The sequence below is a fragment of the Maudiozyma barnettii genome, assembly GCF_903064755.1.
Source record: "Maudiozyma barnettii strain CLIB 1767 genome assembly, contig: KABA2_02, whole genome shotgun sequence".
NCBI lineage: Eukaryota > Fungi > Ascomycota > Saccharomycetes > Saccharomycetales > Saccharomycetaceae > Maudiozyma > Maudiozyma barnettii.
The window spans coordinates 1399446-1411749 of NW_024545239.1; the positions used below are offsets into that span (position 1 = coordinate 1399446).

Genomic DNA, 12304 nt, shown 5'->3' on the forward strand with positions numbered 1-12304 from the left:
CATTGTACAATAACTCAAGAAAATATGGCCAAACAGAAAGTCACAACGAAAACAACCAAGAGGTTCAGATACTCCTCATTTAAAGCTAGAATTGATGATTTGAGAATCGAACCTGCTAGAAATCTGACCAAGAGGGTTCATGATTATGTCGAGACCTCCCATTTCCTTGCTTCGTTTGATCATTGGAAGGATATTAATATGAGTGCTGATTTTACATCCTTCTCATTTGAAGTACAAAATATTGTCCAAACTCTACCCCAAATTCTTTATCATGCTGATACTATATTTAATAAATTAGTAGAACATATTGACAATCAGGATGATAAATCATTACAGCCATTATTAGATCTGTTGGCCCAATTTTGTCATGATTTAGGTCCCGACTTTACCAAATACTATGAAAGAACAGTAACGTCATTAATCAAACTTCTAGACGATGCCATTAAATTTGAATCTCCTGATGTCTTTGAATGGGGGTTCAACTGTTTGGCTTACATCTTCAAGTATCTATCAAGAGTCTTGACTGATGATTTGATTCCAACTTTCGATATGTTGTTACCTCTTTTATCCAATCCGAAGGAGTATTTATCTAGATTCTCTGCTGAAGCATTATCATTTTTAATTAGAAAATCAAGTGCCAAAAAGCTCTTAACATTAACATCTCATTTCTTCGATAAATTGGATGCCGATGACGAAAGCTCTAACTTATATGATGGGTTATTGATTCTATTTACGGAGGCCATTATTTCAACTCCAGGGTCACTGCATTCCAAATCAAACTCTATCATAAATGTTCTTATTGAACAATCGTTTAATAAGCCAAACTTGGAATCATGTACCACTTTAATATGTGATGTTTGGATGAATATATCTAGGCATGCGGAAATGGATGCATTGACACCTGTAGCGGCAACAGTTGTTGAATGCTTAACAAAATTTTCCAATCAACAAAATGGAAGTCACATAATAAAAATAGTTTCCACAATGGTATATGCTGAAAGTGGTAGAAAAATCGATGATTGGTCGATGATAACAAAACTTGTAGATAGTGTGATCGAAAGCACAGAAAAGGGATCTTTACAAGCTGATAATATTTCATTTTTATTTGCTGTACTATTACGTAATGCGGATGTTAGATGCTTAACTCAATTTCACAAAACCATATTTGAAACTATCCTTATGGATTATGCTTCTCATTTTTTGCAATTCTTTTCGTTTTGCCAAGACCTTACCTTAGACAGATTAATCTCGTTTAATGGTTCCAAATATCTTAATAAGTATATTGAAGACAACTGGAATAATGATGAAGAGGGGATTTCGCTATACCTTCTACAACTACATAAAAATGATAGACACTCATCTAAGATTACTGTAAAATTACCAACTGAGTTCACTAATAGCACTTTAGAATCTTTGAAGAAATATTGTAGAGATGTGTTATCTACAGATGATTTGTACGAGATCTATTGGAGATCCATTGTGCTAAAACACAGTGTATCTCTTCCAAATGGTGTAATTTTAGAATTGATCAAGATCTTATTAAATTCCACTGATTTTGCAAGTAATAAATTTAACAAAGATGTCATTGGTTGTCTTATCCAAATTCTTTCAGATACAAAGTGCGAAGAGTTTGTGACATTATTCCCAACACTAGTCTCGAGAATATCACAAAATATCGATAGCATTTTTTACATCAGAGGATTAAACCATCTACTGAAGATAACCAAAAATGATGATAAATTACAGACCATTCTATCCAAAAATCAGGACACATTTGTTCATCTGGGTGATAATTTATCTCTTCCTAACCCCCAATTGAGATATGAAACAATTAACCTTTTAATGGCTGCATTTGAGATTCAAAACGTAGAAATTCCACGTTATCTACAGGAAATAAAACTGTTAGAGGATATCCCACTAACTTTACAAAATGCAAGAGATATTACCACAAGAATAAGAAATGCCGGTAAGGAGTTTTCTAAATCCGAACTTGGTGACATTATGGGTAGCTTTTTCATCAAATACTTGTTTGGATTACTCACTATCAGGTTTTCTCCTGTTTGGGACGGTGTGTACGAAATAATTCCCGATATTTATAATAAGGACGCAAACCTTACTTGGAACTTCATCTATAGATTTTTGAATATCACCCAAAAAGCAGACGAATCGACAGATATCGAAGAGACACTTCAAGATGATGAAAAGAACATATTATGGATTTCGCACATAACAAGATTAGACTCCGCTCTGCAATTATTTAGTACCGCCTGGAAAAAATATACATTCAACAGGGACACCATAATATCTGTTACTAAAGAAAGTAGAGGGCCAAATGAATATCCACCTCAAATCAGAATGCAAGTATTGACTCTATTGTCCAAGATACCAATGTTAGCAGAAAGAAATTCCAAGGAGTTTGTTCCCTTCTTATTTAATGACGTAGAATCGAGAGGTTTGTTCGAAGAAAATGAGATTGTTCTTACTTCAACCTCAACATGGTATGAGACGGATAAGAATCTGTTGTTAAAAATCTTAAGTAATTTCAAAAACATTAAGAATATTTTTAAAGCCAATGATGTATTTGACAAACTGATGAAACTTTTGGGTAGTCGTACCGTAGACGTCCAGAAGCTTGCTTTAAATGCGCTATTTTGTTTTAAAAACCCTACAATTGTCAAGTATAGGGACAACCTAAATAGTCTTTTGGATGACACTCTTTTTAAAGATGAGGTTACCAAATTTCTTTCCGATAATGACACAAGAACAATAAGCAAAACCGAAGAAGATGAAATCATGCCATATATATTAAGGATACTTTATGGTCGTGCGCAAACTCCACCTACGAGTGGTATCAAAAAGAGTAGAAAAGTAGCTGTTCTTTCAGTTCTACCAAATTTAAGGGAAGAATTCATAATTAAATTTTTCGAACTGGGAAGTCATGGTTTTTCCTTTGATTATTTCTTTGAGAATAACTACCAAATTGAACAATCAGAAGTAACTGCATTGAATCTGAGAAGAATGACTGGTTTTATAAATATTATCAACATGTCTTTAGCATACCTCGGTTCGAATTTTCCTGAAGCTATTGGAGCAATTATTAAACCGCTTCTTTACAGTATTGCGATGTCCTATACTTCTTCTCCTGAAAGTGATAATACTGAATTTGAGGCTAAATTAACTACAAATTTAAGACAACAATCTTTAAAATGCCTAAATACCATTTTCCAGACTTTAGAAGACAAGTACAATTGGTCTAGTGCCATCCAAGAGATTTATGAAATAGTACTGAAGCCAAGATTAGCGTTGTTTGCAACAGAGAACTTGCAACAACCATCTTCATTATTAAAGTTGATTATTTTTTGGACGAAAAGTCCATCATACTACAAATTTTTATACTATGATAACTTTGCAGTTACTAGAGTATTAATGGAAACTTTAACTAACGAGCATGCTAAAGAAGCTGTAATCAATATCATTCTTGATGGTTCTAATGAAATTATTTCAAAACAATCAAAAGAAGACCAATACATAGATCTCGTATCTATAGTCGCTAGTTCCTGTTTACAAATTCTGCCTCAATTATACAACCGTATGGTTAATATTGAAACAATGTCAAAAGCGGTTGAACTATTATTAAACATGACAGAAGCAGGTTACGTCCAAAATAACGAAACAAGAAAGTATCTCCTAGATGCACTACAGTTAATTATTGAGAAGAATTTCAAAAATCTCAAGAGTAAAGACACAATTAAGATATTAAGGGTTATATCAGTTCTAATTTCAGAATATGATTGTCCTTGGGAAGATGTGGAACGTCTTTATAAGGATTTATCTGCGTTATTCATGGTTTTCACGGAGAAAGACCAAAGAATTGAGTTGAGTGATATATTTAATAAAATTGGTGGACGTTTCAGTGCTTTTGTAGATGTTGCTACTTTAGTATCTGACTTTAACTCCTATTCGTCAAGACGAATGAATGAATATGATTTCCCAAGAATTCTATCAGCTTTTAAACTTTTTACTGAAACACAGTATAAGCTTTTCTCTAATCTTCAATGGCTTCCAATCCTTTACAACTGTCTATATTTTATTAATGACAAAGATGAACTAGCATTGAGAACAAATGCATCTCATTGTCTAAAACTATATGCTGATTACTTGAATGAGGAATATAAGACTACTGAAAAAGTTAAAGACATATCAACCTTTAAAGAAATCATGCTGCCTGCAATTTGTAATGGTCTAAGAAGATACACGGAAGATGTTCAAAATGAATATATTTCTATCGTATCATATTATGTAGAAACTGTTACATTCTACCCAGGTCTTGATGACATGAAAGTACTGCTATTTAAGGGTGATGAAGAAGCCAATTTCTTTACGAACATTACTCACATTCAATTACATCGTCGTCAAAGAGCTGTTAAGAGATTAAGAGAGTACTCCTCCAAATTATCCGACAACAGTGTTTCACATTACTTGATCCCAATAATCGAACACTATGTTTTCAGTGATGAGGATAAGTTCAGAAATATTGGTAATGAAGCTCTTCTAACTATCGGGATACTTTCTGGGAAGATGAGCTGGAAACAATATAGGGCTCTTTTACGTAGATATATTTCATTTGTGAAGGCGAACGGGGATAAACTAAAACAAGGTGTACTATTAATCAATGAAATATCAAAAGCCATGAAGAATACTCTTCTATCACTAAAAAACCCTGACAACACATCATTTGGTACTTTTTCCAAACTTCCAAAGAACAGCGAAGATCTAATTTCTTTTATTAAAGATGATTTATATCCAACATTAACAAAAATTGTTGCAGTTAGAGATGAAGAAACAGTAATTGCAAGAATTCCACTTTCTGAGGCATTAGTTAATTTTATACTTGGTTTGGACCATGATGATATTGTTAATTTATTACCTGGTATTTTAACCAAGATCTGCCAAATATTAAGAAGTAGGGCTAGTGAATTACGTGATGCAGTCAGATCCAACCTGGCCAAAATTACAAACAATGTGGGAGCAAAGTACTTGTTTTTTATCATAAAAGAACTAAAATCTGCGTTACAGAGAGGTTCTCAAGTTCATGTATTAGGTTATACTGTGCATTACATTATTAGATCTATGTATGATCATTTAGGATCTGGAGATCTTGATGATTCAGCCGCTCTAACTGTTGCAGTTATCATGGAAGATATATTTGGTTCTACTGGTCAAGAGAAGGAATCCGACAACTACCATACTAAAATGATTGAAGTTAAGGTTAATCATAGTTACGATACAGGTGAAGTCTTAGCCTCTAATATCAGTCTAAGTTCTTTTGATGACATTCTGACACCTGTCAAAGCATTATTATCAGAGCATATCAATTTAAAAACTCAAAAGAAGCTTGAAGAATTATTGAGAAGATACGCATTAGGTATTAATCACAATAAGGCATGCCAAACACAGGAAATATTATCATTATGTTATGAAATATTTGAGCAATCAAAGGATGAGAAGTCAAACACCCGTAAGAAAAAGAATGTTAAAGTGATTACCGAGAAGGAAGAATTTTTCCTAGTGAGTCTAAATGCGAAAAAGGCAATGATACATAAAGAAGATACCCTATACACTGATGTGATGCAAAAATTTTCGTTAGACTTGTTACGTACCATCCTATCAAGGAATAAGGAACTTCTAAATGTACAATACCTAGCTGGATTTATCCCATTGCTGAGTGAAGCACTACAATCCGAAAATGAGGATGTTTTAACAAGTGCGCTACGTGTATTAGTTATCCTAATCAAATTGGATTTTACAGAAGAATCTGAAGCACTCTTCAAAAATTGTGCACGTAAGGTATTAAATCTAATTAAAGATTCACCATCCACATCGAATGATCTATGCCAAATGGGTCTTAAGTTCTTGTCCTCATTTATTCGTCATAAAGATATTAAGTTAAAGGATACCGCGTTAAGTTATGTTTTAATGAGAATCCTACCGGATCTAAATGAACCAAGTAAACAAGGGTTAGCTTTCAACTTTTTAAAGGCATTAGTTTCTAAACATATCATGCTTCCTGAACTTTACGATATTATTGGTTCTGTTCGTGAGATCATGATTACAAACCATTCCAGAGATATTAGGAATGTTGCTAGAACTGTTTACTATCAATTCCTAATGGAATATGATCAAAGTAAAGGTAGACTAGAAAAACAATTTAAATTTATGGTAGATAATTTACAGTATCCATCACCTGATGGTAGACAATCAGTCATGGAATTGGTCAACCTTATTATCACAAAATCATCTCCTGAATTACTGTCAAAGTTATCGTCGTCTTTCTTTATTTCGTTAGCGAATGTATCATTTAATGATGATAACGGTAAATGCCGTGAAATGGGTGCAGTTCTATTAACTCGTATGTTTTCTGTTTTAGACGATAAAAATATGGGAGATATTGATAAGTATATTGGCACATGGTTGAAACAGTCCGATAATCCAACTTTCCTAAACCTTGGGATGAGGATATATAAGATATATTTATCCAGTTTAGGTACAGGCAGAAATCTTGAGCTAGAACAATTGGCCAGAGCTAGAATTCAGAGTGTTCTGAATGACACTAATGTTGGTTCAGAAACAAATTGGGATTTAATATATTCAGCCCTTAACCTATACACTATTTTTATCGAAAAGGCTCCAGAAGAACAATTTAAGAAAGAAAACAAAAATCTGTGGGATGACGTAGTATCGTGTCTATTGTATCCTCATGCGTGGGTACGTCAAGCAGCTGGACGTCTGGTATATGAATTAATGAGTAACCTAGATTATATGGATGATACATTTAATGAAGAAGATATTCAAAATATTGCGTCAAGAGTGTTGCATCAACTTGCAGCACCTTCTATTTCCGAAGGTTTATCGTCAATTGCTATTAAAACTTTGATTAAGATAATTATGTTATGGGATAAGAATAATACAGCTTTCTACCAGAAGAAGGATGCAGATGAAGAGCAAATTAGTGAGAATACGTATCTGAATGCTATCGATTACATAATTGTGAGAGTTTCAAAGATTATCAGAAGTGAACATAACCCAGCAGATTCATTTATGTCCAAAAAAGCTGGTATTCAATTTTTTGCGTTAGTGGTCCAAATGTTGTCAGAAATGCAAGTTACGCAAGAAGCTGAAAAAATTATTCTAGCCCTTTATATGCATTTGGAATCAGATAGAGGTAGATTATCGGAAGAGCAGGAAGAGTTATCTAATCTATCTCAAGAATGTCTACAAATGGTTGAATCCAAAATGGCTGTATCTGCATTTACCGAGGCATACACCAATGTTAGACAAGTAGTTATTAGAAGAAGGGAAGAAAGAAGGGCCAAGAGATCAATTATGACCATCAATGAACCTGAATTAGCAGCACAAAAGAAAATGAGAAAACATACTAGATCTAGAGAAAAGAGAAAACATGAAAAGGATGACAATGGGTTCTATCAAAGAAAAAATAAGAGAAAGAGAACCTGATTTTTCTTGTGGAATCCAATATAAAATATTTATAACCAAATGGGTATCCTATAATAAATATGTGTATATTAGATTAATAAAAATAAAATATTATTATTTAAAAAAAAAAATTGTATTTGTTCAGGAATAACTCTCATTGAGATAATTGTAGAAAACGATAATAGGTACAATCATGAATAATGTTGATATATAAATATATATAAGGGTATATGTGGGTCCTTAAAGATGGGTGTGATGATACTAGTAATACATATTAGTTAAGGTGTTTCATATCTAATTATAGGAACTGTCTACATCAATTTCCTGAGTCAGATTCGACGTCAGTTTCCTTAGCTTGGGTTTCGGTCGTAGATTTTTCTGATTTTGAAACATCTGTGTCATTTTCATCTTCATCTTCATCTTCCTCTTCATCATCATTGATTTTTTGATCACTAATTTTATTATTACTTCTCGTTTCGCTAGTTGGAGACTCGGATAAAACTGAATCTAGTTTCATTTTAGTGGGCATTTGATCAAGTTTATCACTGTCATTAACAATACTGCTTTGATCTTCAATATCATCTGAGTCCTTGTCATCATGCGAATCTGCCGCATCTTGGTCTTCTTCCCTTTCATCGTCGTCCTCTTCCCCATGTGCATCAGCATCATTAGCATTCACGTTCCTTTCATCCTCCTCAACGTCATTTTCTTCCTCCTCTTCATCTTCTTCATCTTCCTCCTCTTCTTCATCTTCTTCTACTTCTTCTTCTTCTTCGTCCTCACCTTCACTGTTATTTTTTGTTTTACCATTTTCAGATCTACTCTTATTATAAATATCCATCTCTTGTCTATAACGGTTTCTATCTTCATTATATAATTTGTAATAAGGTGCTCTTCCTTCTTCATCTAATGCTTTCCAACCTTCAGTAAGATCCTTTGTAACATCTGATGAACCTAGACTCTTGACTTTTTCTTTATTCATTTCACAATAAATCAGATAGGCATTCGTTGGTCTCTTAGGCATGTTAGGATCTCTTTCCTTAGCCTTTTGTCTCTTTGTTTTCGCCCTCTTCATTGGTTTTTCTAATAATTCTTTCTTGAAGGAAGCCAACGTAGGTAATGGATTTTCAAAACGTAATAAAGGATCTAACTCAATTCTACTTTCTAATCTTTCTAATAACACACCATACTCTAATTTCAGTCTCTTGACAGCATGTCTAGATCTTTGAATGGCCAACCCCAGAACTTCATTCTTATCCCGAAGGTCACCAACCTTACGTTTCAAATCAGTGTCACTAGTTCCGTCCATTTATGTATATATTCGTGTATATTTGTTTAAAACTGCAATTGAATTATTTGTGTATTTAATATCTTTAAATACTTCCTCTGAATATTTTTAGATTTTAAAGATCAATGCTAAAATAATATAAAGAACTCGTTTCGTCTGTTGTTGGAAATTCTTAAGTAAAAAGAATATAGTTATCACAGGTGCCTTTAACGTCCCGTTCTTTCCTATATTGAATACCTGTTACAATATATTTCTGCTCTGTGTTTAGGAAAAATCCTTGAGTTCGCTGAATGCTTCTCTTTCGCTTTCCTTCCCTTGCTTTGCGAACTTTTCAATTTCCTAAAAATTATGAGTTTTGTTAATTTTGAAGAAGTTCTGAGAAAGTCGTTCGGCTTGTTAAAACTTTGAGGCTGTTTATTTTTTTTATTTGTTAATTAGCATATTTGCTATGCACCTTAGCTAGAAGGGAAAAGAAAAGAATAAAGTAACGAGTCTGTTAGAGGCGATGGATTTTAGATACAGTATCATATTTTGGCAAATATTTATGACATAGAATTAAATTTGCTGTTGAGTTGGTTAGTTTAATATAATAATAAAAAGGGCAATAACATAATTATAGCGAGGTTATATGTCATCATCACATAAGTACCCACATGGGTCAAAACCTGAACAGAAGCCTCTTTTATCAAATGTGGAAAGTCGAAGAATTTCACCGAATACAACAAATGCTAATGCATCTAAATATATTCCTAAAGATAGTGTGCCGTTAATAAAGACAAAAAATGACAACATACCTAACACTATTTCAGTCACTGGTAATAGTAATAATGACAGTGATGATGATGATGATGATGATGATGATGATGATATGATAAATAGAGAACGTGTGACTTCTTCGAGATATCAAAAGGGACATGTTAAAGGGAAGGTTGGACCACAACGTACGTCTCGTACAGCTCAAAAATTGAAACTTTTACCAGAGGAACCATTTCAAAGAAAGACTTTAAAGAAGAAGAACAGTAACAAATTCCTGAATAAAACAAATTCAACAGAGGATCATATACCTTCCATGAATACAGAACGATATACACGGGAAGGAGATGATAATGAGGAGGAGGATGACAATGATCAGCCTGATAGAGATGTATATTCACAAGTCAATCGTATCAAGGATAAATCTGCAAGAAGAGATGCTGAAAAGTTAGGGAAAAAACATAGGAGGTTATTACCAAGATGCACTGCATACAGTTCTGCTAGTAGTTATAATATGCGTGAATTGATGTATTGGATGAAGGATACAAAGAAAATACACCACACACATCCAAAATTATTTGATGAATGCCTGTATACACCGTTTATGTATACAGATTGGCGTGGTGATGAACGATTTCAACACGAGAATTTAATTAGAATTGATGATGAAGGTGGTGAAATAAATGTCAGTGATAAACAACCTGATTTATTTATATTTGAATATGGGGTCGTTGTAATGTGGGGTTTTACTGAAACTGAAGAAAAATCTTTCTTGATGGATATTGAAAGGTTTGAAAAGGAGAAACTCGCTGAGGAAGATGTCCAAATCGAAGAATTCAATTATTATGTCACTCAAAGTTATCAACCGAGAATATATAATGATTTTATTACATTGAGAGATGGTTCTAATTATATGGTTAAGTTGTCCATATCTCATGCAATCGCACAAAGTGTTAAGATATCTTTATTTGAAGAATTAGTTGAAAATACCATTGATGATACACAAGATATTCCACAAGAGATTGCATCTAGCGGTAAAGTTTCGATGTCTAAGGAAGATATTATGAAAAGCATAGGTGAACTATTCATTTTAAGAATTAATATCAATTTACATGGGTCTGTTCTTGATTCGCCGGAGATTATGTGGTCGGAACCTCAATTGGAGCCTATCTATCAAGCTACTCGTGGTTATTTAGAGATCAATCAAAGAGTGGCCCTTTTAAATCAAAGATTAGAGGTCATATCTGACTTGTTACAAATGTTAAAGGAACAATTGGGACATTCTCACGAAGAATATTTGGAGTTTATAGTTATTGTATTGGTTGGTGTTGAAGTTCTGATCTCAGGTATAAATATTGCAGTTGATATGATTGCCGGTAAATAATTATATAGTTCAAAAATAAGAAACAAAGAAAGAAGACGACTTACAATTAAGAAATATTCCGAATATTGTAAGGTTCTCTCAGTTATATTTATCTCTTTCGAATAGGTATTACTATCCCTTAATAAAAAAGGTATTGAGGTTTGTTATTGTTTTTAATAATACAAATGGGAAATATTCGTTGAAGTTACTTCCTAATAGATACAAATTGTGATATATATGAATATATATTGTTGTTGTTAGTGTTTGTCAAGTTATAAATGTAGTAACTTATAATTCCTGAGAAGCCTTTGGCTTGGAAGACTTCTTTGGCAACAAGTTTTGGTGAATATTTGGCAAAACACCACCTTGAGCGATGGTGACGTTACCTAGCAATTTGTTCAACTCATCATCATTTCTGATGGCTAATTGTAAATGTCTTGGAATAATTCTGGACTTCTTGTTGTCTCTAGCGGCATTACCAGCCAATTCTAGAATTTCAGCAGCTAGATATTCTAGAACAGCAGTCAAGTAGACTGGAGCACCAGAACCAATTCTTTGAGCGTAGTTACCTCTTCTCAGAAGTCTGTGAACTCTACCAACTGGGAAAGTTAGACCAGCCTTAGAAGATCTTGATTGAGAAGCCTTAGCAGCAGAACCTGCTTTACCACCTTTACCACCGGACATTATGTATATATGAATTTATTTGTAGTTGTGTACCTAATGTATACAAGAGAAAATAACAGCTGAAATTAAGAGAACCCCTTATGAAATACTTTGTTTTAAAAAACTTCATACCTTTATATATATATATACTTATGCTAAATGCACAACTGTTTTCATTCGCTTATAATCCGTGTTGATTATGCTACCTTCCCAGTTGGGTCATCGACACGCTCATGTTCAATCGTTACTGAGACTAGAGTTGCAGAACAACATCCTGGTAACATTGTATCGTTGTACCTTCGCTCCTTGCTGTAAACTTTCTTATGTCTTGTGTTTATTTTGAAATTTTATTGAATAATCAATCTTCTTCTTATGTAAAGTGAGTCGCGACGCGACGCGAAATTATGGTGCAGTTCATCAGCTGTCATTCTGATATTTTCGCGCGGATTTCACAGCGACAAGATCAGTTAACTATGGTGAACCGTGCCCATAGTTTCGCACTCGAGAGTATCAATTTCACGTAATACGATTATTACAAACATTATCAACAACAACATCAGCATCAAACAAGAAATAGGATCATCGGTTTGTTGATTTGGATTGATTATCGTGTTTTGGCGTTTGTTTATTTTGCAATGGTAGAGTGGAAGGTAGACAGTTCTTGCATATGTAGATATATATATATATAATGGAAACAAATAGCTAACAATTCTTTCTTACTTATTTTGATTATTGTTGGGTCT

The 12304-nt window shown here is 33.5% G+C and overlaps 4 protein-coding genes across 4 annotated transcripts; 2 read left to right on the forward strand and 2 right to left on the reverse strand.

The window, feature by feature from the left end:
* Positions 1 to 24: 24 nt before the first annotated feature.
* On the forward strand, positions 25 to 7515 carry UTP20 (Utp20p; the record flags this gene model as incomplete). The annotated part of the gene is made up of 1 exon (XM_041549268.1): positions 25 to 7515. One exon carries the CDS (start codon positions 25 to 27, stop codon positions 7513 to 7515), a length of 7491 nt encoding a protein of 2496 aa, XP_041405202.1.
* A 295-nt stretch (positions 7516 to 7810) lies between these two features.
* On the reverse strand, positions 7811 to 8803 carry NHP10 (Nhp10p; the record flags this gene model as incomplete). The annotated part of the gene is made up of 1 exon (XM_041549269.1): positions 7811 to 8803. The coding sequence occupies one exon, from the start codon at positions 8801 to 8803 to the stop codon at positions 7811 to 7813; it is 993 nt and encodes a 330-aa protein (XP_041405203.1).
* Positions 8804 to 9410: 607 nt separating this feature from the next.
* On the forward strand, positions 9411 to 10919 carry RMD1 (Rmd1p; the record flags this gene model as incomplete). The annotated part of the gene is made up of 1 exon (XM_041549270.1): positions 9411 to 10919. The coding sequence occupies one exon, from the start codon at positions 9411 to 9413 to the stop codon at positions 10917 to 10919; it is 1509 nt and encodes a 502-aa protein (XP_041405204.1).
* Positions 10920 to 11186: 267 nt separating this feature from the next.
* KABA2_02S13288 (histone H2A) lies at positions 11187 to 11582 on the reverse strand (the record flags this gene model as incomplete). The annotated part of the gene is made up of 1 exon (XM_041549271.1): positions 11187 to 11582. The coding sequence occupies one exon, from the start codon at positions 11580 to 11582 to the stop codon at positions 11187 to 11189; it is 396 nt and encodes a 131-aa protein (XP_041405205.1).
* Between the last annotated feature and the right edge of the window lie 722 nt (positions 11583 to 12304).